Genomic DNA, 27,786 nt, shown 5'->3' on the forward strand with positions numbered 1-27,786 from the left:
GTCTGAAGAGGCATTTGGGGGTGCTCCTGAGAGGAGTGGTCTAGGTAGTTCCCAACCAGGTGAGGTAGGGAAGGATTGTAGTGTCCCAGGTAGGTCCCAGTGTAGTGGGATGGGTGAGGGACCCCATGTCCAGTCTCAGAGGAGAGGGAATGGGGATGGGTTGAGGCCCAAGGTGCCCGAGATCCGGTCCCAGGTCCTGGAGGGTTCCCTGCGGGAACCCCAGGAGGGGAGCCTAGCCTGTACCATAGGGCCATCTGTTGAGGGAGACCCCACAGTGTCAGGAGAACTTGGGGGGGCGGCTGTAGCCAGCGTCCCACCAGTTCTGGTGTCTGGCAGTACCACTCCTAGTGAAGGGGTGCAGAAGTCCAGACAGAGGGTTGAGAGGGGGTTGCGGACCCCAGTGGAGAACCTGGAGGGTCAGGGGTCAGCTCTGAGAGCAGAGCCCCCCATGAATGACCTTGGTGAGACCATTTCTGGGTTGGGGGGAATCCAGACTCTGTCAGATGGGCAGAGGTCAGGAGACCTGCGCCAGCCAGACTCTTGTGTGGCCCTTCGGGACAGTGTGTCCCTTGAGGGGGGTAAGTGTGCCCCCCTGGAAGTCCTGGTGTGCCAGGCAATGGTTCAACCGCAGGGTGGTGACTCTGGGTTGAATAATCAGGTTCAGGGGGTAAACTCTGACCTGATGGGGGGTAAGTGTGCTCCCCAGGAAGTCCTGGTGTGCCAGGCAGTGGTTCAACCGCAGGGTGGTGACCCTGGGTTGGATGACCAGGTTCAGAGGGTAAACTCTGACCTGGTAGGGGGTAGGTATGCCCCCCAAGAAGTCCTGGTTTGCCAGGCAGTGATCCAGTCTGTGGGTACAGGCCCTGGATTGGGAGGCCAGGTTAAGGGTGTCCCCCCTGACCTGGAGGAAGGGGCTACTGCTAACAGTGCCCCTACCATGTTGTCTTCTGGGGGGGCCGCTCCTAGTTGGGTGGTTCAGGACCCCAGAAGAGAGGGCAGGGGGAGGGAAGCCTCACCCCTGGCCCTGGTCCAACCTGAAGGTACAGACCCCAGGTTGGAGGATCAGTTGCAGGTTAACATCCCTGCACTGATGGAAGAATTGTGCAGGACTGCTTCTACAAGCACCCTGACAGTTTTTGACTCTGGGGGTGCCGCTTCTGCAGGAAGGGTACAGAGCCCCAGAGGGGAGGACCAGGGTCAGGTTGTCATCCCTGACCTGGTGGAAGAGAGAGTGGTCAAAGGGTGCCAGGCACCTGGGGCTACCACCCCCCACTCTCCACAGTCACAGTGGTTAGAGAGGCCTGAGGTCGGGCTCTCATCCCTGACAGTTGTCTGGGGCCACTGTGGCTTGCTGTCCTGGTGGACAGAGTTGCCCCTGGGGGGGGGAGGACGAGAGTCACACCCCGGGGGTGGAGTGGGCAACACCACTGTGTTGGCCCTAGTGGTACTATCTGCCCATTGCAATACATCTGTGAGCAAAGTAAAGTTAGGTGTTGCACAGATGGTGTCTGTAGATGTGGAGAAGGGTTCCCCATGGGTTAGCTTAGTGGGCCCTGAGAGTATGGACAGAGGGATCCAACTGGAGTCAGGAAGGCGTAGAACTGGAGCATGCCCCTGCTGTTGTGGGCCTGGGTCCCTGTTCTATCGCCCCAATCAGGGAAGTACATCAAGGTATTGATTGTTCTCCCCTGGCTTTAGGCTGGTAGGGGGTCGTGTTGGACTTTTGCTTTTGCAGGGTCATCCCCAGACTTTTTTGCCTCCTGCCTCCTATATTTTTCTGACATGTTGCTGTTGGCTTTTCAACTCTGAGCACTTTACCACTGCTAACCAGTGCTAAAGTGCATATGCTCTCCTGTTTAAATTGTATGTAAGTGGTTTATCCATGATTGGCATATTTGATTTACTAGTAAGTCCCTAGTAAGGTGCACTAGAGGTGCCCGGGGCCTGTAAATCAAATACTACTAGTGGGCCTGCAGCACTGGTTGTGCCACCCACATAAGTAGCTCTGTAATCATGTCTCAGACCTGCCACTGCAGTGTCTGTATGTGTAATTTTACACTGTAAATTCGACTTGGCAAGTGTACCCACTTGCCAGGCCTAAACCTTCCCTTTCCTTACATGTAAGGCACCCCTAAGGTATGCCCTAGGTAGCCCCAAGGGCAGGGTGCAGTGTATGGATAAGGTAGGACATATAGTAATGTGGTTTATATGTCCTGACAGTGAAATACTGCCAATTTCGTTTTCACTGTTGCAAGGTCTGTCTCTCTCTCATAGGATAATATGGGGGCTACCTTTAAATATGATTAAAGTGTAGATTCCCCTAGAGAAGAGATGGACAGGTGGAGTTTGGGATCCCTGAACTCACAATTTAAAAATGCATCTTTTAGTAAAGTTGATTTTGAGATTGTGCGTTTGAAAATGCCACTTTTAGAAAGTGAGCATTTTCTTGCTTAAACCATTCTGTGACTCTGCCTTGTTTGTGGATTCCCTGTCTGGGTCAGTTGACAGTTGGGTTGTTTTTCACCTCACACCAGACAGTGACACAAAGGGAGCTGGGGTGTGATCTGCATTCCTGATTAGCCATCTCTGCTAGGAGGGAGGGGTGGAGTGGTCACTCTCATCTGAAAGGACTGTGCCTGCCTCTGACAATGCTGTCTCCAGCCCCCTGGTGTGTGTCTGAGGCCTTGCCTGGGCAAGGCAGGATTTCACCAGAAGGTGTGAGTCCCCTTTGAAGAAAGGTGACTTCAAAGACTAAAATGGGTATAAGAAGGGCACCCAAACTTACAAACTTTAGAAACACTTCTGGAATCAAGGGGAACCTCTGCCTGGAGAAGAGCTGATCGCTGAGGAACAAGTGCTGCCCTGCCTGTGACTGTGCTTTGTGGAGCTTTCCTGCAGTGCTGCTTCTGCCAGAGTAAGAGGGCAAAGACTGGACTTTGTGTGCCTTCCATCTTGAAGAAGAAATCTCCAAGGGCTTGATGTAGAGCTTGCCTCCTGTTGTTGAAGTCTCAGGGATAGCAAAGACTTCTTCCTGCCAGCACCTGGAGTCTCTGGAGAGACCCCTACTCTGCTCTGTGGTGCCCTTCCAGTTCCTGGGACCCTGAAAGGAGAGGCTGGCAGCCTAAGGACAAAAATACACGCACCGAGCGCCGTGCGGAGAAAAGATCGACGCGAATCCGATCGCGGCTGAGAAAACGACGCGACGCCGGCTCCGCAGCTGAGAAACGACGCCGCAGGAAACGCGACCGAAGAATCGACGCCCGGAGCAGGAGAAACGACGCGCAGCATCGCTGACGAAGGCTGAGAGATCGCAACCAGCGCCGCGGGACTTCGGACCGTCGCGTGGCTGGCTTTTTCGACGCGCCTCGCCGAGCCGAGCTGTTTTCGACGCATATACCCGTGCCGGGTTATTTTCGACGCACACCGCCCGTGCGGGGTTATTTTTGCCGCAAACCAGGTACATTTTCACGCTAGCAGCGCTAGTGTGGTGTTACAACTACCTAAAGACTCTTTTTATTTTAAACCTTTAAAAAATCATAACTTGACTTGTGTATGTTGGATTTTTGTCGTTTTGGTCTTGTTTTGTCTAGATAAATATTTCCTATTTTTCTAAACTGGTGTTGTGTCATTTTGTAGTGTTTTCATTAAGTTACTGTGTGTGTTGGTACAAATACTTTACGCCCAGCACTCTGAGGTTAAGCCTACTGCTCTGCCAAGCTACCAAGGGGGTAAGCAGGGGTTAGCTGAGGGTGATTCTCTTTTATCCTAACTAGAGTGAGGGTCCTTGCTTGAACAGGGGGTAACCTGACTGTCAACCAAAGACCCCATTTCTAACAGTGATGATGCTGTGTTCTGGAACACAGCATCAACTCTGGAATGTATGGTCAAAGCGGCCAATGGAAGACTGCAGAGCAGACCTGTTTCAGTCCGCTAGGGTGGTTGGGGCCTATTGAACCTTTGAACTTAAATCAACTTCTACTGATTTGAAGCACGTTCTTGCAGCAGACATTACAACTCCATTACTTAGTTTCTAGCCCTATGATAATATATCCAGAAATACATTTGACTCTATAAATCCAAATGCAGCAAGGTCATTATCAACTAATATGTGTAATTGACCCTTCAAGGCAAACTTCTATACATTTCATTTTATGTCAATTATAATTAATTCTATTTTGAAATCGTAAACTGTTGAATAGAAGAGTTAGACATTACTAAAGCACGCAATACTGTGAGGTGGTGAAAAGCACATACCTATCTGTGAATTTGCTTCTTCAGGCAGGATTTGAACGTTGTGTATCGCTGCACTGTTTTGTAGCCCTGTAGAGTGAAGCAAAAGACAGAGTGGTGTGCAGAAGCAGAAAAAGTGAAAGCAGGCAGCATACGGCAATGCAGCATAACATAGCTTCATACATGCAAAGAAATAGAGATGTGTGATGTTAGACGTTCAACACAGCCTGAAAGCTGAATATTCGTTAAAGCTGTTGTGGTTTGTAAACAGTTTTAAAAAAAACACACAAACATTTGCTAAATGGTAAAAATGAGGACATCATTTGAGGCTCAGTCTTGGTCTTTGATGACGCGTTAGGCGTCGACATGGGCATCGACTGGAGAGGGTTAAAGAATAACAATGGTCGAGGCATACACAATTTGCGCTTTTTTATTAAACGAGCTGAACACATAGTAAACTAGGCACAAGGCCAAAATACTTACAAATCCTTTTGATAGTAATGAAGGTATTTTCAAATTGTACTTTGCAAGTCTCGAATTGTAAACATTTTCATGACTTGTAACCAATGTCAAACATTTTCTTGAAACTCACTCTTGTTTCTTACTGTTTCTCTTTCAATCGTTAAAGGATTACAAAGTTGTCTCTTTGAGGTTGGAAAGGTAAGCCAGAGTAACAGCGCGAGACTAGTGGAACTTCGTTCCATACTCATTTTTTCCTAGTAAAATGGAGCACATATGAAAGAATGGATGCGTGAATAGATAAGTGAATGCATTTACATGGAATTGCATTATGTGTACAGGTTACTAGCTCAAGGGCTGGCAATACAGACTCAACCGCAGAAAGGACTTTTCCCCATGTCCTACGTCGTGACTTCATGGATGGTGCGAGAATATCAACGTTTGTGAGAGGATTTCAGCAGAGAAGCGCCTGCGGTATGTTTGCATTGTTTTTCTGCCTGTATTGTTGAAGATCCTACTAGGTTATACTGACACACACTGTCATGTCAAGGCATCAATGGATATAGGGGACACACACTCTCATGTCAAGGCATCAATGGATAGAGGGGACACACAGGCATCACACTCACTAGTGATTTGTCACGTCACTTCTGCACATGGAGAGGTTTAGACTTAAGGAAGGGCCTAATTGATAAAGAGAGCAGAGTCTGCGAGAACCACATTTTAGCCTGATGATATAGCAAAGGTGCACTGGTATTCTCTACGAATTTTGGGGAAAAAGGAGTTCGAAGCTGCTCAACCACTAAAAGAAGGCAACTGTAGGGGATTGAGAAATTCAAGAAGTGAGAGGGCTTCATGTTTACCAGTCCACAAATGCCTTGGCTTGTGTTAAAAGGCAAATGTATCAGACTAGGAGTCTTAATAAGATTTCTTTCCACAGCTCATAAAAGTACAGTGATAGGTAATTTGTTACAACGTTATGCTTATCTGTTTGTCCAGAGTCAAAACATCTTCATGTAATACAAAGTGCTGGAAAATCGGTTAGCCAATATCTAATTAAGCAAGCATAAAAAATGATGCAAAATACATTTGCACTTTTTTGCATCAGTACAGGTTTTCTGTATATGAAGTTAAACAGTTCAATGGAATAGATAACTCAACATCAATTCCAGCAAAAGAGATGATAAAGGGGCGTGACCAACCATCATGACTAGGTGGATGTAATCCATGGAGGCACCACCGAGCACCCTACAGTCTTTGCGATCTGATGACATCCATGCGCTTTCTATCCCGTCCAGGGATGGGAACAATGGACTCATCAGTCTGCCACACCATCTGACTATTTCAACCTATTTACGCGCAGAAATTCTCCTTGAAAGGAGCCCGGGCGTTGTCTCTGCTGGGGGTAACATGGCGGGTGCACGGATCCACACATGGCAAAGGGAGATGTGGGAGAGTGAGTAATGGAACCCTGTGTCCACACACCGTAGCCAGATGAGAGCCCTGGGGACTGTCCGTGATCTCCTGAAGAAAGCTATACTGGCTCAAACCCCTAGGTAAACAAAGATGCCATTAGTGGTAGCGCCGGGCATAGTGATATGAAGCTCAGTGGTGATTTCTTTCAAATGCATCGACCAAGACAATACAAATTTGCCCACAAAGCTTGGGTCCATTCACTCAGCCATAAATACACTCCTGCCGGGCAATATATCGAGAACATAGGTGAACAGGAATTGTTGCCCCATAACAAAGCTGAATGCTGAGTTGCCTAACTTTAATAAGGGGCACTTCCAGGCCCATTGCGAGCATTCTCACATTGACAATGTAAATATCAAGCTGTTGCCATCGAGACAGTGCCCCTCCATCATCTCCCCCGCACATGACAGAGTCGGGAAACGCCACGGAGACAGCTCCTCAAAGCAACTCGAGCAGGACAACAGCATGGGGGTAGGAACTAAGGTGGGCAACAGAGGCCAACCCCTATGCCTTGAGAGCCACACTAAAAGAGGCATGACCCCAAGGACCCAGGAAAATCCAATGGGCACAATTCAAATGCTGCACAGGTGCCCTCATAGCTGTCTATGACCCAGGCTGGTCTACACCAGTGCCATCTCTATGCCACCCAAAAATGTTCAAAATAATAGGGTGTCTAGCTACTTAACCCCATTGGAAGCGAGACCTCTCCACATTGAAACCTTCCCAGATGCAAACATGGCTCTCACTAGGAGGAGTTTCTCTCTTGCCTGCGTGAGTTCAAGAAAGAACTCAGAGAAGAGCTCAAGGCAGACATCGCCACCTCTTTTGAATCTTTCAAAGCTGACGTCAACTCTCGCATGGTTGCCCTACAAACAGACGTCGAATCAATTGGAACACGCACTTTAAACTAACAATATGAAAGTGCAAGACATGGAGCACAGTCTAAACCCACCACGAGAGGACGTAGAACACCTCCACTCCCAACTGTACTCAGCCCTTCTTAAGTGCGAAGACCTGGAAAACTGTTATTGGAGAGACAACATTCGAGTACGGGGTCTTGAGGAAGGAACTGAAGGCCCGGACCTGGAGGCTTTTATGGTGGGCCTGTTCTCCGAACTACTGGATGATGAACACCCAGAGGTGTAACTGGAAAGTGTGCAGAGTGAGCACACTAGCCCTGACCCGGATGAAATGGCCTAAAGATATTATAGCCTAACTGAGTTTCTATAAAACCAAATAACTGATCCTTCGAGCGGCCCGACAGTGAGACAATATCACCTTCCAAGGAGTGACCTGTTCTTTTTACCAAGATGTTGCATGGTGACTTTGGCGCAATGTCTACAATTTAGAATTTAGGCCAATTACGGATGTACTGTGTCAAGACTATGTTAAATGTAGTTGGACTTGCCCTTTCAGTATTGCTTTTGAATTCTGCAATACACACCACCACTTCACAGAACTGGAGGACACCGCTTCTCTACTGGGACTCACTATAACTACAGCATTGGACCCTGGGAGACATGTTAAAATGCCCTCACCTGACTCCACTACAGGGCCATGGCGCTTGCAGAGAAAAGGGAAAGGTGATGGCAAGAAATGAATCCTGACAGCAACTCAAGTCACTTTGTTGTGAGATGCCATCCTTGACCTTCTATATGCCTAGTTCGGGTGTTGACAATGTGCTTTGTTGTCTCTCATCTGTCCTGATTTGTTACGTCAAAGAGGTTGAGACATAATAAACATCTACATATATATCCTTGACATTGCCTTTCATAGCTCCTTCGGTGTCCCTCATCTTGTAAGGAGCATTGCAGATGAACTATTACAGGATCAAGCATCAAACACTGTATACATATGCAACCAGTGGGGTGCTTGGTAGGGTAATGTCCACTACACCCTTATAGCTCATACCTAGGTTTGAGTCGTTAGTTTGAGGGGAGTATACACTCGCTAGTTCATATGGTTTGTTCATTGTTGTTCCACTGAATGGCTGGATATGGAACCCTCAAATGGGAGAGGGCTCGGATGGAGGGAGTATGGATATGCATTTGAGGATTGTTGTTGGGGAGGAAGGGACAGATGAGAGCTTCCTCTCTGCATGCAAAGTGGACTGCCATAGACCATATTCCTCTCATAAATCTCGATGGTAATGAATACATTAACATGGAATGTCAAAGGGCTAAACTCTCCCACTAAACGCTACCAACTTTGGAAATACATCCTTGATAGGCGCCTCAACATTATAGCCCTCCAGGAGACACATCTCAAACGTACAGAGGTTCACAGACTGCAACATAAATCATACCCCCTTATATATACACATACTCTGCCACCACAAAACATAATGGAGTTGCACTCCTCTTCCATTGTATGGTTAAATTCCAAATCATGAGTAGTAAGTCAGATAAGGAGGGGAGGTTACTGATGGTTAAGGGACTTAACAGTCGTCTTTCCACTAATGCCAAATCTTATATTCCTAATACCAGTCAGTCTGAGTTCCTCCTTTCCTCCCTCTCCATGCTGGGCGGATTCACAGAAGGAGACTTATACTGATGGGGGACTTTATCTTAATTTGGGATCCCAACTTGGACAGAACCCACTCTCACAGGTCCCACGCCAGCATATTTACCAACTCCAGTAAATCAGCTCTACGCCAGTTAGGCCTAGTAGAGACATGAGAGCTGTGAACCACACCAGATGGGATTACACCCTTTTCTCCTGTTCCCATAGACCCCAGTGTAGATTAGATCATACTTTCATTAGCCAACACGTAAAACAGAGTTTTAACCATAATCATGCATACCGTTACTATTTCAGACCATGCCCCCCTGGAAGTAGTATTAGATTGGCACATTGAGATCTTTCTTCCATAGATTTTTTTCCCAGTGTACTCTTGAGAGAGAGCCCCCCTGTGACAAACTCTGTAAAATGATTAGAGAATATTTTCAGTTAGACAAAAAACGAGACACCACTCTTTCCACAACTAGGGATGCCCTTAAGGCAGTTATCCAGTGGAAATGTATCTCCTTAATAGCCACTCTCATCCAGCAACAAAACAAGGAAAGACAAATGCTAGAAGCAGAACTCTTGCCTGCTGAAAAAGCCTATAAAGCCACACCCACCGTCACCCTGCAGAGGAAAGTTACAGCCATTCGGGGGGAAATTAAGGCTATATACACCAATAAGGTGAAGTTGACCCTGCTGTGGCTTAAAAAGACCTCTTACAAAAGAGGCAACAAGATAGGCCGCCTATAAGCGAGAAAATTACGAATTAAACAAGAAAAATAATATATAAGTCAAAGACAAGATGAGGCTGGAGTCACTCTTCACACAGAAGTGGGGGAAAGCCCCGGACATTTCGCAACTTCTACAAACAACTTTACACTTCCGATTCCATGGATGACTAAGAGCAGCGAGACTACCTAGCTGAAGTTACCCTAATACAAGTGTCTCCAGCCCTCGACGATGCCTTAAGCAGTTTCATAACAAATGAAGAGGTAGAATTTGCTATAGACTCTCAAACTTCACAAAGCTCCTGGCCCTGACATAGTTAATGCCCAATTTTACAAGACCTTCAGCTAAGACTTAGTCCGTCATTTGACAGAGCTTTACAACCATATGAGGAATCCCATGCAGTAACTCTCTTGATGGGAGAAGCCCTGATATCTGTTCTTCCAAAACCAGGGAAAAACCCTCATTTTTGCACCTCCTATCGTCCAATAGCTGTCCTCAACCTCAACGCCACATCATACGCTAAAATCTTAGCTGATAGATTGACATCATGCCAGAACTGATCCATCCGGATCAATCAGGCTTTACTACAGGGCAACAAACCCATGTCAACGTACGGCGAGTCATCCACTTGATAGCGAATGCCACAAAGAAGAGCATTCTGTCAATCTTACTAGCGTTGGACACCAAGAAGGCTTTCAACCATGTAGATTGGGCATGTGTATCTCACATGATGTGTCGATATGGGTTTAATGAAGTATTTATCGTCATGATACAGGCTAACTATATACGCCCATGATCTAGAGTACTGGTAAATGGAACACCTCAGACTATTTCAATCGCACTCAAGGTATTAGACAGGGCTTCCCCCTTTTCTTTCTACTTTTTGACGCAGTATTGAACCCTTAGATGCACAGATACAGGCTACACCTTCCATTCAAGGGATTCCCTTTGGCTCAAGTGATCACAGAATCTTGTTATTTGCCAATGACATTTTACTCTTCCCTCCCCTCTCCTCGATCCTCCATCCAAGCACTACAGGTAGAACTTCAATGCTATGAAGCACTAGACGGCTTCCACATTAATATTCATACATTTTTCTTGCTCAACTTAACTGTCCCATGTGCGGAGATTGCGGAATTAGCATCTATTTCCTCATTTCATTGGATGAAGAAAGACAGTATATACTTGGGGATAAAAACCACACACAAAAAGTGATCAATTTGTACAAGGCAAATTACCCTCCTCTATTACGGCAACTAAAAACAGACCTTAAGCGATGGGCCCCATTATATTTAAAATTGGCTTGGCTGCATTAACGCAATCAAACTGACTGTACTTCCCCACCTACTTTACCTTTTCCAAGGACTCCCAATCGAAGTAGATAGGGAATATTTTTCCAATACTCCCTCAATGATTACAAAGTCTATATGGCAAAATCGAAGAGATCGGCTATTATACCATCTCTTGATGCTACCTAAAGAAGCAGGGGGGCTTGGCTCTCCCAGAGTTACTATCCTACTATAGAGCGACCCAACTCCGAGTCATATCTGAGTGGTCCCTAAGGGAGTCAGACAAACACTGGCTGCATATGGATAGGGCGATAGTGGGTAGAACAATCTGGGATGTCCTATGGAAACCCAAACCCGACCACCCACGCAGCGCATACTTAACCACCCCAACAGCCACCACACTAAAATGTAGGATATTGTAATCACGATGAATATATCAGACTTATTCCATTGGTGGGACATATTAACATTTGAAAACTGCTGCCGTAATTTTAATTTACCCATATCAGAAGCTTATTGTTATACTCAACTAAAACACTGGGTGCTATAACCAGCTATAAGACTGGCTGTCACTAGAGATATCCTCCTTATTGAACAATTTATATGAAAGGCAGGAACAACTCGTGGGTGCATCTCCTTTCTCTAGTCCCTCTTCAGAACAACTACTCATGCCCCTGCTCCTTGCCATATTTCATTCTGGGAACAAGCACTAGGGGTTAGGATAGAGGCTTGGCAATGGCGCATTCTCTGGCATATCATCTCTAGATATAACCACTCTCTAGGTTTAAGTGAAGCACACTACAAAGTCCTTTATGACTGGTACTTGTATCCCGGAAAACCCTGGAAAATATTCCCAAACACAACAGATCACCACTGGCCAGGTTGTGGACTACTAGGAGATTTTGACCATATCTGGTGGGACTGCACGACCATACAACCCTACTGGACCAAAATCCTGGCTAAGATAAGAGCAATCCTGGGTTATCCCAACCCCTTCACCCTAGAATCTATCCTATTAGGCCTTAGGTACCCATTCCTCAAATATCAAACACAGGGAGATCGTTCGATCCTTTGGCTATGCCTTGGAGTGGCCAAGATGACATTAGCCTCAGCAAGGAAGAAACCCAAAGCACCCTCTATGTCGCAATGGCATGCTTGTCAATGGTATGCATTTAAAATGAAATGAATGACTAACATTTTGGCAGGAGAGTTTTGACTACATATGGGGACCTCTGGTGCAGTCCCTTTCGAAAGGTCTCCCATTTTTCTCTTGACCCACCCGCACAAAGACACTTAGGGGGTCATTCTGACCTCGGCGGTAAAAGTCGCTTACCGCCAGCCAGAAGGCCGCCATAACACCGCCGCGGTAAACCGCCACGGTCATTCTGACCCACAACTGGCAAACCGCCAAAAACCCGACATCCACAATATTCCGCCACACCAAAGGTCAGCGGGAAACTGGCGATGACCAAACCTCCACCGTCACGCCAACAGAAATACGCCCATGCCATTCCAACCCACAAATCCCCGCAGCGGTCTTTCAACCGCGGTATTCCATTGGCGGTACACACCGCAGCGCTCAAAATACACACACATCTACAAAACACATCCACATTGGATAATTCAAAATACACACACCTGAGACACATACACACACCACTCCCACACACCCAATCCAGTATAAAACACACACCCACATCACCCACAAACCCCTACGACCACAATAGCGAGGGAAGGACAGAGAGAGAGAGCACAGCATAGAGTACACCATCACACAGAGGCAAATCACATCACCCACACACTTTCCACGCACAAAACACCATACACCACCACACTCACCACACTCTACAACACATACACCACCCCTCACCTCATCCAAACCACCCCATGGCACCCCAAAGACACCCCAGGTTCTCTGACGCAGAACTCAGGGTCATGGTGGAGGAAATAGTACGTGTAGAGCCCCAGCTCTTCGGGCACAGGTGCAGCACACCACCATGGAAGATGGAGCTATGGAGCAGAATAGTGGACAGGGTCAACGCTGTGGGACAGCATCCACGCAATCGGGACGACATCAGGAAGCGGTGGAACGACCTACGGGGGAAGGTGCGTTCCATGGTATCAAGGCACAACATTGCGGTGCAGAAGACTGGCGGCGGACCCCCACCTACTCCCCCAGAATTCACAGCATGGGAGGAGGAAGTCTTGCACATCTTGCATCCTGAGGGCCTCGCAGGAGTAGGCGGAGGAATGGACTCTGGTAAGGCAAATCTTCACTACTTCATTCCCCCCACCCCACCTGCATGCCAAATCATACCCCCACCCCCATCACACCAACTCCTTGCTAATGGCTCACCATCACAACCCACCCATCCCAAAACCCAGCCCTGCATGCCTCCCCAAAGCATGGACACCCATCCCCAAAGCATGCCCACTGCACACACCCATCACCCCCACAAGCCACCGTCACAAAAGCCCCCACAAGGGAATGCCAGCACTGGAGGACACGGCCACCCACCCATTACACGAAATGCCACACACAGAAGCAATAACCATACTCTTATACCCCTGCAGGACCCGAACGCCACCAAACCGCCACGGAGGGTCCAGAGATGTCCATCCCACCCCCAGAAGAGGCCCCCAGTGATGACAGCAGCTCTGTCTCCCTGGACCCTGATGACCAGCCCGGCCCATCGGGGACCTCGGGACAGTCGGTTCCCCACAGACAGCCACAGGCTACACCAGACCTAACCCCCTCTGGAAACACCAGCACAGCTCCCACCCAGCGGGCCCATGCCTCTGTCTCCAGGACACGTCAATCAGCGGTGTGTCAACCACTACAGGGCACCCAGGTTGACCCACCACCCCAACAACAGGGACCTGGGGGCAGTGGTAGTGGGCACACCGTCCAGGGGACAGAGGCCCAGGGAAACAGGGGAACTGGGAGGGCTGCTGTGCGACAGGGGGGGGGGACAGGCCCAGGGAACCGACTCTCCAAGAGGCCCTCTCCTCCATCATGGGAGCATACCACCGCTCCCAGGAGACGATGGCTACGGTACTGGCCAGGTTCCAGGAGATCCAGGTCATGCAGGAGCAACAGTACATGGGGTTCCGAGAGGAACTGAGGAACATTAGTTCCGCAATGGGGACCATCGTCGTGGCCCTAACCCAGATAGTCACCACATTGCGGGACCATGTGGCACCACAAAGGGCCCCTGTCACTAGCCTGGACCAGGAACAGCCTACCACCTCCGCCGGCGCTAGTGGGCAGGAGGCCCCCACACAACGACGGGCCACCAGAACCCCACCTCCTGCAGAAGAACCACCCCGCAAGCGGAACCTGAGATCTCACAAGAAGACAGAGTAGGATTGCAAGACCCCCTCCAGCAAACTATACCCCCTGATGTCATCCCACTGTCCCACATTGTCACCCTGTCCAACCTTGAACTGCCCCTGCTCCATCCTTCCACAGGCATATGGACAATGCACCTGTGCGACTGAGAACTGGACTCTGCCATGGACATTACTCCACCATCACCCATCCCCGTTTTACAATCATGTTCCATAAATTTAGCACTTGAATTAAATCACTTTTTGCACTTAAAAAATCTGGAGTCTGCTTGTAATTTGAACAAATGTATTAGACATAACAGTGCCAAAATGTTCAGTAACATTGTGATGACAACATACCACTGTCACACAGCTGTAGTACATGGGCAAACAAAGCAGAGGTCACGCAGTGGGGCCCACAGCTCTGAAAACGGAAGGGAAAGTCACAACTCAGTTAACAGGAACTGGGGGGGAACTCAGACAGTAGAGAGGCAGGAGACTTTAAGTAAATGTAAAATTGCGTGGTTGATTCGTACCTGTGTGCTACTGAAAATACTGTTGTATCACTGTGTCCCTGTTGTCTGTGTCGTCCCCGTCGTCCTCCTCCTCTTCACTCTCCACAGCTGCTACAACACCACCATCTGGACCATCCTCCTGCAGGAAAGGCACCTGGCGTCGCAAAGCCAGGTTGTGAAGCATACAGCAGGCCACGATGATATGGCACACCTTCTTTGGTGAGTACATTAGGGATCCCCCTGTCATATGCAGGCACCTAAACCTGGCCTTCAGGAGGCCGAAGGTTCTTTCTATAACCCTCCTAGTTCGCCCAGGGGCCTCATTGTAGCGTTCCTCTGCCCTTGTCCTGGGATTCCTCACTGGGGTAAGTAGCCACGACAGGTTGGGGTAACCAGAGTCACCTATTAGCCACACACGGTGTCTCTGTAGCTGTTCCATCACATAAGGGATGCTGCTATTTCGCATGATGTACGCGTCATGCACTGACCCAGGGAACTTGGCATTTACATGGGAGATGTACTGGTCAGCCAAACAGACCACCTGGACATTCATAGAATGATAACTTTTTCTGTTCCTGTACACCTGCTCACTGCCACTGGGGGGAACCAAGGCCACATGTGTCCCATCAATGGCACCAATGATGTTGGGGATATGTCCAAGGGCATAGAAATCACCCTTCACTGTAGCCAAATCGGCCACCTCAGGGAAAACAATGTAGCTCCGCATGTGTTTCAGCAGGGCAGACAACACTCTGGACAAAACCTTAGAAAACATAGGCTGAGACATCCCTGATGATATGGCCACAGTTGTTTGGAATGATTCACTTGCCAAAAAATGGAGTACTGACAGAACCTGCACCAGAGGGGGAATCCCTGTGGGTTGGCGAATGGGGGACATCAGGTCTGGCTCCAGCTGGGCACACAGTTCCTGTATAGTGGCTCGGTCAAGTCTGTATGTCAGTATGACATGTCGTTCTTCCATTGTCGACAGGTCCACCAGCGGTCTGTACACAGGAGGATTCCTCCATCTCCTCGCAAGTCCCAGCGGACGGTGCCTAGGAAGGACAACATGGAGCACAGAGTCAAGCAACCCACAGGTACGTAACCACAGCTTGCACAGTACACGATTCGCTATGCATTGAATGGCTTGTATGAGTGGCAATGCAAGGCCTAGGCCTGTGAGACGCCGTAGAAATTCAGCCATGTGGGCCCTTGAAATGGCGGCTGCCTGACCTGTGAAGTGTGACAATGGGATGTGAGGTCAATGCGCTGGCGTGGCACACCGTGGCGGTAGGCGGTCGAAGACCGCGGCGCAAAGCAGCATTGGTTAACATAGAACCCTATGGGTCTCAGGAGCCAATGCTGATGTGCGCCCCCGCGGTACGCACCGCCGCGGGCGTGACCGCCATTTTCTATCTGCTTAATCACTCGAGACCTGATCATCCACAGGAGAGGACCTATACTGCAAGTGCTGCTGTGAACTCGGTCTGGAAGAGACAATGGCTGCTGCGACTGTGGAAAGGGCCCCTGCCTTCACATCTGAGGAATTGGATAAACTCGTTGATGGGGTCCTCCCCCAGTATGCGCTACTCTACGGTCCTCCAGACAAACAGGTAAGTACACTGGGAGCACGTAGTATGGGCTATGCCTGTGTTGAGTGGGGTGGATGTAAGATGGTGGGGAGGGGAGCGTATGAGGATAGCAACGTACGACAGATGAGAGCATGTGCCACATGGCAAGGTTGGGGAGGGGGGGCCACTCACATCGACCATGCAGAAAAGTGATGATATTTCTTTTTCCACCCTGTCCATGTCACATAGGTCAGCGCCCATCAGAAGATCGACATTTGGCGTGCCATCGCCAAGGACGTCTGGGCCCTGGGGGTCCACAACAGACGGGGCACCCACTGCCGCAAGAGGTGGGAGGACATCCGCCGCGGGAGCAGAAAGACCGCCGAGGCTCTGCTGGGCATGGCCTCCCAACGTAGGAGGGGTGCCAGTCGTCAATTGACCCCCCTGATGTCCCGGATCCTGGCGGTGGCCTACCCCGATTTGGATGGGCGCGTGAGGACATCACAGCAGACACAAGGGGGTGAGTATCAGCACATTCTGCTATATTAGCGCACAGTGGAGGCTTCTGGGTGGGGGAGGAGGGCTGTGGCTATCTCTAGGCCAGGGCGGTTTCTGTAGGCTAGGCCCCTCCGTTAGACATGGCCCTGTGCCCCCACCCCCCACCTCTGTAGGGTGCTAAGTACAGCTATCCATGGCCCGGGCTCACCTATGTGTGCATTTGTCCTCCATAGACTTGTAGGCCAAGTCACAATAATTGAGTAGTGTACCCCGAGTGCGCGGCGTAGTGCAGGGGGCTTCTGTGTCTGTCCTCTCCGCCAACGGTGCCGCCAATGCATGCACTCAACATGTCTTTCTTTCTTCTCTCCCCCCCTTATTTTTTGGTTTTCCTGCTCATGTGTGCATTAGCATCATGAGGCGGAGGAGAAGTGGCATGGGCGCACGAGGGAGCTGCATCTCACATGGGCCCGGAGGGCCCTGCAACCGACTCGGACTTAAACAGTGAGACGGAGGGCGAGGGGGGCTCCACAACGGGGACCCGTGGAGACGTCAGCGACACCGACACGTCCTCGGAAGGGAGCTCCCTTGTGGTGGCGGCACCATCCGTGCCCACCGCAAAAACAGGTACAGCCGCCACCCAGCGCACCAGCTCCGCCCTCCCAGCAGCCCCTCAGCTTTCGCCCCGTGCCCGCTCGGCCAGGAAGCCGGCCATCTCCTTCGCCCCTGGCACCTCAGGTCCTGCCCCAGTTACCCCTGCTGCCCTCAGTGAGGAGGTCATTGACCTCCTCCGGACGCTCATTGTTGGGCAGTCTACCCTTTTGAATGCCATCCAGGGGGTGGAAAGGGAGGTGCATCGGAGCAATGCATACCTGGAGGGCATTCATTCGGGTCAGGCTGCCCATCAGCGATCGTTCAACGCTCTGGCCTCAGCACTGACGGCAGCAATTGTCCCTGTGTCTAGCCTCCCCCCTCCAACTTCCTCAACCCAGTCCCACTCCCCTGTTCCTCTGCCTATCCCAGACACACCTACAGACCAGCCTGCACACACATCAACACCCAAGGGCAGCTCATCCAGACATAAGCACCACAGATCACACAAGCATTCACCCAAGCAACATCCACATGCAGACACAGCAACACCCACTGCCTCCACTGTGTCCCCCTCCTCCTCGTCTCCCTCCCTGTGATGTCTCCACTCACACCTGCATGCACACCACCATCAGCCAGTACATCCATCACCACCACACCCACCAGAACAGTCCGCACACGTGCAGTCACCACCCCCACTACCATTTACACGTCCCTTGTGTTCTCTCCCAGTGTGTCTGTCACCCCCTCTTCCAAACCACACAAACGCAGGCAGCCACCCACCCAACAGCCATCCACCTCACGACAGCCTCCGTCACAAGCACCTGCACCCAAAGACAGCACACTTGACTCTCCTACAACCACATCCTCTTCCTCCACTCCCATACCCACTACAACTACCCGTCCCTGTCTTTCGAAATTGATCTTCCTTTCCAACCTTGACCTCTTTCCAACAACTGACCCACCCCCTCCATCTCGTAAGAGTCCAACCAGCACCTCAGCCACCACAAGCCCTGCACCTACTAGGACCATCGTTCAGGGCTATTGGAGTCCACCAGCTCCTAGGGCAGGAACATCAGCCAGCAGCAAGGGGACAGCCAGCCCACCCCCTGGGAAAAGAAGCAAAAAAGTGAAGGGCCGGCGCCACAGGCCTGAGACGGCTGTACCCAAGGGCCCCAGAGATTCATCCAAGGAGGGCAAGGGCCCCAGAGATACTTCCAAGAGAGGCAAGGGCCCCAGAGATTCGTCCAAGGAGGGCAAGGGCAGCAGGGCGGAGAAGTCCAGCAGCAGGCGAGCTGCCCAGGAGGGCCCCACCAGCCCCATTTGGGGTGTGACGGAGGACACCCACGGGCCCAGGAGTCCAACACAGGAGGGCCCCGCAAGCGATAGGTCGGATGGCGACTGAGCGGGAATGATTGCCCAGATCTGGTTCCCTAGGAACACAAGAGAAGCACCGCTGAACAGGGCCCCGCCGTGAGAAGCACCGCTGAACAGGGCCCCGCCGTGAGAAGAACCGCTGAACAGGGCCCCGCCGTGAGAAGAACCGCTGAACAGGGACCCACCGTGAGAAGCACCGCTGAACAGGGACCCACCGTGAGAAGCACCGCTGAACAGGGACCCGCCAAGAGAAGCACCGCTGAACAGGGCCCCGCCAAGAGAAGCACCGCTGAACAGGGCCCCGCCAAGAGAAGCACCGCTGAACAGGGCCCCGCCAAGAGAAGCACCGCTGAACAGGGCCCCGCCGTGAGAAGCACCGCTGAACAGGGCCCCGCCGTGAGAAGAACCGCTGAACAGGGCCCCGCCAAGAGAAGCACCGCTGAACAGGGCCCCGCCAAGAGAAGCACCGCTGAACAGGGCCCCACCAAGAGAAGCACCGCTGAACAGGGCCCGCCGTGAGAAGCCCCGCTCCGCTGGGCCCCGCCGTGAGAAGCCCCGCTCCGCTGGGCCCCGCCGTGAGAAGCCCCGCTCCGCTGGGCCCCGCCGTGAGAAGAACTGCTGAACAGGGCCCGCCGTGAGAAGAAACGCTGAACAGGGCCCAGCCGTGAGAAGAACCGCTGAACAGGGCCCGCCGTGAGAAGAACCGCTGAACAGGGCCCTTCCTGTCAAGCACCGCTCCGCTGGGCCCTTCCTGTCAAGCACCGCTCCGCTGGGCCCTTCCTGTCAAGCACCGCTCCGCTGGGCCCTTCCTGACAAGCACCGCTCCGCTGGGCCCTTCCTGACAAGCACCGCTCCGCTGGGCCCTTCATCTCAAGCACCGCTCCGCTGGGCCCTTCATCTCAAGCACCGCTCCGCTGGGCCCTTCATCTCAAGCACCGCTCCGCTGGGCCCTTCATCTCAAGCACCGCTCCGCTGGGCCCTTCATCTCAAGCACCGCTCCGCTGGGCCCTTCATCTCAAGCACCGCTCCGCTGGGCCCTTCATCTCAAGCACCGCTCCGCTGGGGCCTTCATCTCAAGCACCGCTCCGCTGGGCCCCGCCGTCTCTGCACCGCTCCGCTGGGCCCTTCCTCTGAAGCACCGCTCCGCTGGGCCCCGCCGTCTCTGCACCGCTCCGCTGGGCCCTTCCTGTCAAGCACCGCTCCGCTCCGCTGGACCCCGCCGTCTCTGCACCGCTCCGCTGGGCCCTTCCTGTCAAGCACCGCTCCGCTGGGGCCTTCATCTCAAGCACCGCTCCGCTGGGGCCTTCATCTCAAGCACCGCTCCGCTGGGGCCTTCATCTCAAGCACCGCTCCGCTGGGGCCTTCATCTCAAGCACCGCTCCGCTGGGGCCTTCATCTCAAGCACCGCTCCGCTGGGGCCTTCATCTCAAGCACCGCTCCGCTGGGGCCTTCATCTCAAGCACCGCTCCGCTGGGGCCTTCATCTCAAGCACCGCTCTGCTGGGGCCTTCATCTCAAGCACCGCTCCGCTGGGGCCTTCATCTCAAGCACCGCTCCGCCGTCTCTGCACCGCTCCGCTGGGCCCCGCCGTCTCTGCACCGCTCCACTGGGCCCTTCCTCTCAAGCACCGCTCCGCTGGGCCCTTCCTGTCAAGCACCGCTCCGCTGGGCCCTTCCTGTCAAGCACCGCTCCGCTGGGGCCTTCCTGTCAAGCACCGCTCCGCTGGGGCCTTCCTGTCAAGCACCGCTCCGCTGGGGCCTTCCTGTCAAGCACCGCTCCGCTGGGGCCTTCCTGTCAAGCACCGCTCCGCTGGGCCCGCCGTCTCTGCACCGCTCCGCTGGGCCCCGCCGTCTCTGCACCGCTCCGCTGGGCCCCGCCGTCTCTGCACCGCTCCGCTGGGCCCCGCCGTCTCTGCACCGCTCCGCTGGGCCCTTCCTGTCAAGCACCGCTCCTCCGCTGGGCCCTTCCTGTCAAGCACCGCTCCGCTGGGCCCCGCCGTCTCTGCACCGCTCCGCTGGGCCCTTCCTGTCAAGCACCGCTCCGCTGGGCCCTTCCTGTCAAGCACCGCTCCGCTGGGCCCTTCATCTCAAGCACCGCTCCGCTGGGCCCTTCCTGTCAAGCACCGCTCCGCTGGGACCTTCATCTCAAGCACTGCTCCGCTGGGCCCCGCCGTCTCTGCACCTCTCCGCTGGGCCCTTCCTGTCAAGCACCGCTCCGCTGGGCCCTTCATCTCAAGCACCGCTCCGCTGGGCCCTTCCTGTCAAGCACCGCTCCGCTGGGGCCTTCATCTCAAGCACCGCTCCGCTGGGCCCCGCCGTCTCTGCACCGCTCCGCTGGGCCCTGCCGTCTCTGCACCGCTCCGCTGGGCCCTTCCTCTCAAGCACCGCTCCGCTGGGCCCCGCCGTCTCTGCACCGCTCCGCTGGGCCCTTCCTCTCAAGCACTGCTCCGCTGGGGCCTTCCTCTCAAGCACCGCTCCGCTGGGGCCCTCCTCTCAAGCACCGTTCCTCTGGGGCCTTCCTCTCAAGCACCGCTCCGCTGGGCCCTGCCGTCTCTGCACCGCTCCGCTGGGCCCTTCCTCTCAAGCACCGCTCCGTTGGGCCCTTCCTGTCAAGCACCGCTCCGCTGGGCCCTTCCTGTCAAGCACCGCTCTGCTGGGCCCTTCCTGTCAAGCACCGCTCCGCTGGGGCCTTCCTGTCAAGCACCGCTCCGCTGGGGCCTTCCTGTCAAGCACCGCTCCGCTGGGGCCTTCCTCTCAAGCACCGCTCCGCTGGGCCCCGCCGTCTCTGCACCGCTCCGCTGGGCCCTTCCTGTCAAGCACCGCTCCGCTGGGCCCTTCATCTCAAGCACCGCTCCGCTGGGCCCTTCATCTCAAGCACCGCTCCGCTGGGGCCTTCCTCTCAAGCACCGCTCCGCTGGGGCCTTCCTCTCAAGCACCGCTCCGCTGGGGCCTTCCTCTCAAGCACCGCTCCGCTGGGGCCTTCCTCTCAAGCACCGCTCCGCTGGGGCCTTCCTCTCAAGCACCGCTGGCCCATTGGCAGGGCCGGATCTGTGTCGGGCAGGGCTTCACGAAGCACTCTGGGCACCATGCCTCCTCCATAACCAGTGGAGTCTGTAATCCACCAGATGGACTGTGGCTTTGCACTCCCCAGGATGGTACAGTGGGCAATCCACCCACTGAAAAGACTTGTGAGACTGTGGCTTTGCACTCCCCAGGATGGTACAGTGGGCAATCCACCCACTGTAGAGACTTGTGAGACTGTGGCTTTGCACTCCCCAGGATGGTACAGTGGGCATGGAGGCCCCTCGTGGATCTGGCGTCGTGGACTCATGTGGCTGAGGTGCCCCCCCTTCCCTTCCCCCTGAGGTGCCTGTGGTTTTATTATCTGATGCCCCAGCAGTGTTCTCTCCAATGGAATCGGGTTTCGTGTGTGGGGTTTGCCCATGTGTTTATGCACATTGGCCCACGGACAATGGCATGTAGCCAATTTGTGCCGGACTTTTGGACTATGTTCATATTCTTCATGTTGTGATTTATTTGTTTTAATAATCTAATATTTCACTTCAGTTCAAATATGCTTTAATATACTTCTATTTTAATGATCATTTTATTTTGTCTTTGAATTATTCTGGGGGGTTTGGGGGGTGTAAATCTGACTTGTTGCTCTGCATTGGTGTGTGGGGATTTGGGGCGGGGGGGTGTCGCGTATGTGTGTGCCCGTAATCTTTTCTCCTCCCCCCTCCCCTGTGTTGTAGGTGCAGTACTCACCGTTGTCTCCTGCGGCGGCGTTCGTGCTCCTGGTAGAGGAGCAGGTAGACAATCGCTGGTAGGATGTTTAATTCGGGTTCCATGCTGTCCAGATTCCTCGTGGAGTGTATAGAGGTGAGCGTTTTCCCGTTCGTGATCTGTTTCCGCCGTGTTTTTATCGGCGGGGCTCCCGCCCCGGAAAAGGTGCCGGATTGGTGGGTCGTGATAGGGTGGGCGGTACATTGTCTGCCGCCTGTCTGTTGGCGGTGACCGCCGCGCTGTTTGTTTGCCCTGCCGTGGCGGTCGGAGTGTTAAAGTGGCGGGCTGTGTTGGCGGTTCCCGCCAGGGTCAGAATTCCATTTTTTTGACCGCCTGCCTGTTGGCGGGTTGGCCGCCGCTTTAACACCGACCGCCAGGGTCGGAATGACCCCCTTAATCTCTTTCAGATATAATGCCTTCCCACAGCGCACTCATTTTGAAATATATTCTGCCAAGCTATGGGCGCCATCCCCAACCCGCCTGAATAGGCCCTCTATCCAATATTAATATTCTTTAATGCCCCAAACATTCATGTTCTCTTATGTTACCCTTTGTGTTTAAACCGTGGTACTGTTTTTATTCTACACGTTTTCAGCTAGTGCATGCTCTCCTTGAATGACACTATTGTATCACAAGTCTATAAGCAATTTTGATAAGCATAAACATGCGGCCTTGACTAGTTTGTTACAAAACTGATCCTGCTACTAGCCTTATCTTTGAAATGGCCTCATGTGATGTTCAACATGCCATGTTTATGCTGTACCTTTGAAAATCAATAAAAACAGTTTGACAAAAAAGAGATAAGAACAACACTGCAGAACACCAACACCTCAAACTTAGCAAGAATCAACAATAGGATAGCTAAAAACAAAGTACACTATGAAATCAATATGTTCACACATGCTTTTATTGTAAAGGCTTTAGATAACCGTTAGATAGAGACCTCTACAGATCTTGTTTTCAGTTTCAGGGAACCAATTGCATATTGACACCAAGGATCTTGCACCCATCTTGTTTTGGCTGCTGAAATCCGTAAAGGATAGCAGGCTTCAAGCATTGGTGCTCTTCTATTTCTCAGCATAAAATTTTTTTACTGACACACAAGGGCCAGTAGGATTGATTGCAGTTCCCCATTCAGGCCGGGACATGAGCTGGTTTTTTCATGCCTTCTGAAATTCTAACAGGAAAGGAGTGGTTGTCAAGAGTATGTGGAACTGGGGTAATTAATTGAGAGCCAGTGGTTTACCAGCATGGTTACTTGGCCTGCAGGCTCAGTACAGTGTTGCACAATGCTTTGGAGGAGTGATGGAGTCATCCAATTTGTATCTGGTCTGCTTTTCTGAACACACTGGTTCTTCCTTTCTTGTATACCCCATTCATCAGGGAAAATTCTATCATATCATATAGAGGACAATCACTATCACACCTTTACAAGGTCACTGTTCCTCCTGCCATCTGTGTCCCTGCTGCTGAACAATCTGCCTAGCAGTGTTTCTGCTTCCTTCTACCAGGTTCTCGGGTTGTCATCTCACTTATTTCTCACCACCTGCAATTAATCTTCAAATACTGACTCTTTTCCCTTTCATTGACTTGCCTCTGCTGCCAGGCTAGTCACCATTAGCATCAGTTGTGCAGTTCAGCCACGGCCTACTTAGCCCCAAATGTAATCTCCCAAAGTGGGCAGTCTTCATCTGCCTCTTTGACAGATTCCCGTATGAATGTTCCTCATTTTTTGTTGGTGTTTGGGCAGATGACTGGTGACGATCAAGAGGCACTATACTCTTCACTCAAACCGCAGCTCTCTGACCCCACTGACTGAGCCTGGGGTTTCCTTTGACTAACTCGCATTGCTTCCTCAATAGGCCACTTTATTCACTAATCAAGGACCAGTCGCCTAATCAATCTTTTCCTCTGGCACCCATACCATCACAGTCCTCCCTTCCCACAGGCTTTCATTTCCCTTTCCTCCTCTTTGTCTTTACTTATACATCCAGAAAGTCTTTACCTCTCTTCATAATAGTTGTTTACCCGCAGATCACATTACTGGATTGCCACTGGTAAAATGACCTCTATCCCACTCTTCTCACTTTCTGACCATGATTAACGGAACTGCCACCCTTCTGGCTTTTCATATCTAACACTCCTCTGCCTCCTTCTCCCCGTTGTCGTCTGGACACTGTGGTGCAGGAAGACCAATGAGTATGTATGCTGTGCAGCTCAACCAACCAGCTTTCTTCCCCTGCCTGCCACATCATCTTTCCTTTCAGTGTCCTTGGCAGATTGTGGAATACTGTCCTTCTGCAATCCATTTTCCTGGTTTCTGCCCCTTGGGTGTCATGATTATTCATGTTGCTGAATGATGTGTGGCAGATTGGCCTACCCTTCCTGACTTCATTATCTCGTGTGGGAACTAGCACCATGTGCAAACGTTTTTAAGGTATCTCAAAAGTATACATTGTGTTGGGACCTTTTTGTGTCAGGAGTGAGTAAATGTGTCCTAACCAAGAAGCAATACCTCGGATTTTCTGGGGAAAACATAGTTAGAGTGCAAGGCAGAGTTATGTTTTGACGTATTGCAGACTAACGGTAGAAAAACACTTGTAACAATTATTATACGATTATGTACATGACTTTGCATCTACAAAATCCTATTACGGTACCAGCCATGAGATGAACACACACAGACTATGAGGCAAATATCCAAGTGCAAGCAACCATCAGTAGCTACAGAAGATGATACACTTCTACCAGAATAAAGGAACACATGGTTATACTACACATCTCTACCAGGATAACAGGATAAATAGAAGCTAAGATTCAGGCCTGTGAGAGCTGCAGTTGGCTTGTCCTGAACTGTTACAGGTTGAAAACATTGTGTGTGCCATACCATACCAGGGGACAGTCACTGGTATAGTCTTGGTCCTTTTTGCTCAAGAAGGTACCATCATTCCAATCTTGGGCTAATCAAGACCAGTCTCAACATTGTAGAGGATCAACGAAGGAAGAGGAGAGTGAGGAAGGGTGAGAAGAAAAGATTATCATGCATCAGTGGGTTGGGTGACAGAATAGATGGACAAGTAGCAACCCAGACTACTTCTCCAGGAAGAGGAGGCAAATGAAAGGCTCTGAGCCCTAATGCTTGGTGAAAATGGTGGATGGTCATAGTCACAAGGAGTCAGCTGTGAGTGCAAAGTAGAACCAATGAATACATTTAGCCTTTTATCCCCTTAGTAGTCATTTCTTGGCCGACCTGGCAAGCAGAAACATCAGCATGGACCACACCCTGTGGACCTTTGCAAATTCCCATCATCAACTCACTTCATAACACAAATGCTAATACTTCTGATAATGAGGACACTAGCCTATGGGAACTCCCCCCAGATCTACCTCTTCAGCACAGCACACCCACATTACAGCCATATAACAGGTAACCAAATTATGGGAAAACCCTCCACAACACCCATGTAATGCCTCCCTGGCACAGAGTAAGGCAATGCAGTGATCTGCACTGCCTTCCTTATTTCATACCTCTGAGGCCATTCAAAGCCATGTAGAGTGGCTTTGTGTGGCTTCATAGATATGGTTGAGAGGTCTGCACTGGTGCAAGCCTCTCATAAGTAAGGCCCAAAGTGAAGACAAAGTAAAGGGAGAAACTCTACAAAAGTGACATATTGAAGAGAGAACTGTAGGTGGAGAGAGGAATTTAGGAAAGCTGCAGAATGGGGAGTAAGAGAAGTGTGAGGTTGTAGGAGAAGAAAGACAGAGAAATTAGAGCTGCAGAAGGAGCGGCAACGGGAGCGAGGGAGAAGAGTATTTGGAGAAGGGACTGAGAAGAGAGTTGCAGGAGCAGACAACTCTGTATTCTAGATGGCAGGCAGTGAAGGGCAAAGGCAAGCAGGAGAAAGACTAGGAAGGCAGTAAGGAATCATGAAGATCATCAGAGAAGGGCTTGATTAAATTTTCCCACTTAGTGGAAATGCCATACAAGCACTGGCCTGGAATTGTGGATAAGACCTAGCCTTTTGAAGCTGTTCATGCCCCCGAATTTCAAGAGACACTTGTCTGGCTGTGATCATGCTACTACGGAATGTACCCAAAGTATAATCCATGGACCAAAGAGATTTGGGAATTTCCTTAATCATTTGTTTCAAGAAGTCTAAGTAAGGTGCCCTCAGTGACATGGAATTGCCCTGTTACTGGTGTTTGCAGGTTCTGCAGTAGAAAATCTGTTCTGATGTTTCAGAGGTGGTGACAGGATTCTTTTATACAGATTACATATTTTATCTGTTGCAGGTGCAGGTCTAACATATTCCTCTTGAAGTCGAGGTTTTAATCTGTCCTGCTACGATGATAGCGGAAAGAGACAGGTGTTCTTGGCTATGCTTTCTGAGGTGGCATCCAGGAAGTCTGACTCACACCTGTGTTCTAAAGTGGCATGACACTTTTTTCCTGTGGCAATGCTAAGGGCTCTTACCGTTTTTCTAAGGGGACAATGATAGTTCTGACCCTTTCTTTCACCTGTTCTGATTTGTTCACTTGACGTAGCACTGATTATTACCTATACTGCGTGCACTTACTGAGGATTTTGAAATGTTCTTCGGGGGTGACAGTGGGGATCTGTTCACTTGAAGTTTTCAATTCAAGCATTATGGAAACTGAAATTAGGATGTCTGTATTTGTGCTGTCAAACTAAAACATCCGAGTTGTGCTCAATTTGTGAATAAGAACAGGACCAGCTTTAGGGCAATGTGATGTGTGCTGCTGCACTGGGCGCTGACCTGGAAGCGGGGGCACTGAACTCAAGAGGGGACGACGATGGTGTATTTAGCAATAACTTATGATTTTACACCTGCTGCAGTCCTTGGCAGTCCAGCAACAATACAAATGTAAAGATAACTCGTGATCAATGATCTTACTAGGGAGAGAGATCAGAGTTTTGTCTAGTGGCAGTTTTGACTCGCCATAAAGTAGCGCCAAGGGTTAATATGCCAGCTGCAAAGAACAGATCTACATTTTAGATGGACGGCTGAGTAGATTGGTAAAGCCAGCATTTACCAGCACTATAAACAAATTAAATGTATGTGAGAGAGGCTATGGAGAGACGATGGGGCACTTTTGCGGGGTGGTAGCGAGGGAATCTGAGGAAGAGGTATTGGGGGGGCAAAAGAAAAAAAAAAAAGTGTCACACCAGTCGCTACCAGCACTAATGACGGCCCTGATTACCAATATGTCACTAGGATATGCTTTTGAAAACACAAATATGGCTTTAATGTGATAACATTTGTGCATGCCTGGGTTTACATGCAATGATGCATGCACTCCGTGAGGCCACTGTAGTCAGTTAGTAGTCCCTTTAATGCAATCAATGTGTAGAACCACTGATGCCCTTCACTAGGCCCACTGATGTCTTTCATTACGCCTACTGATCAATGCCC

At 51.0% G+C, this 27,786-nt stretch overlaps 1 protein-coding gene across 6 annotated transcripts in view; it reads right to left on the minus strand.

Annotated features, from left to right (window-relative positions):
- Positions 1 to 27,786, minus strand: part of MICU3 (mitochondrial calcium uptake family member 3) — a 387,135-nt gene that overhangs the window by 16,214 nt on the left and 343,135 nt on the right. For 3 of the 6 annotated variants that reach the window (XM_069200650.1, XM_069200685.1, XM_069200677.1), the window contains one exon: positions 4,255 to 4,320. The exons of the other annotated variants lie outside the window; for them this stretch is intronic. In XM_069200650.1, the coding sequence (XP_069056751.1) occupies positions 4,255 to 4,320 (66 nt within the window). The remainder of the gene's footprint in view (positions 1 to 4,254; positions 4,321 to 27,786) is intronic. 6 annotated transcript variants of the gene reach the window in all.

This window comes from Pleurodeles waltl, chromosome 1_2 (genome assembly GCF_031143425.1).
Source record: "Pleurodeles waltl isolate 20211129_DDA chromosome 1_2, aPleWal1.hap1.20221129, whole genome shotgun sequence".
In the NCBI taxonomy this organism is placed as follows: domain Eukaryota; kingdom Metazoa; phylum Chordata; class Amphibia; order Caudata; family Salamandridae; genus Pleurodeles; species Pleurodeles waltl.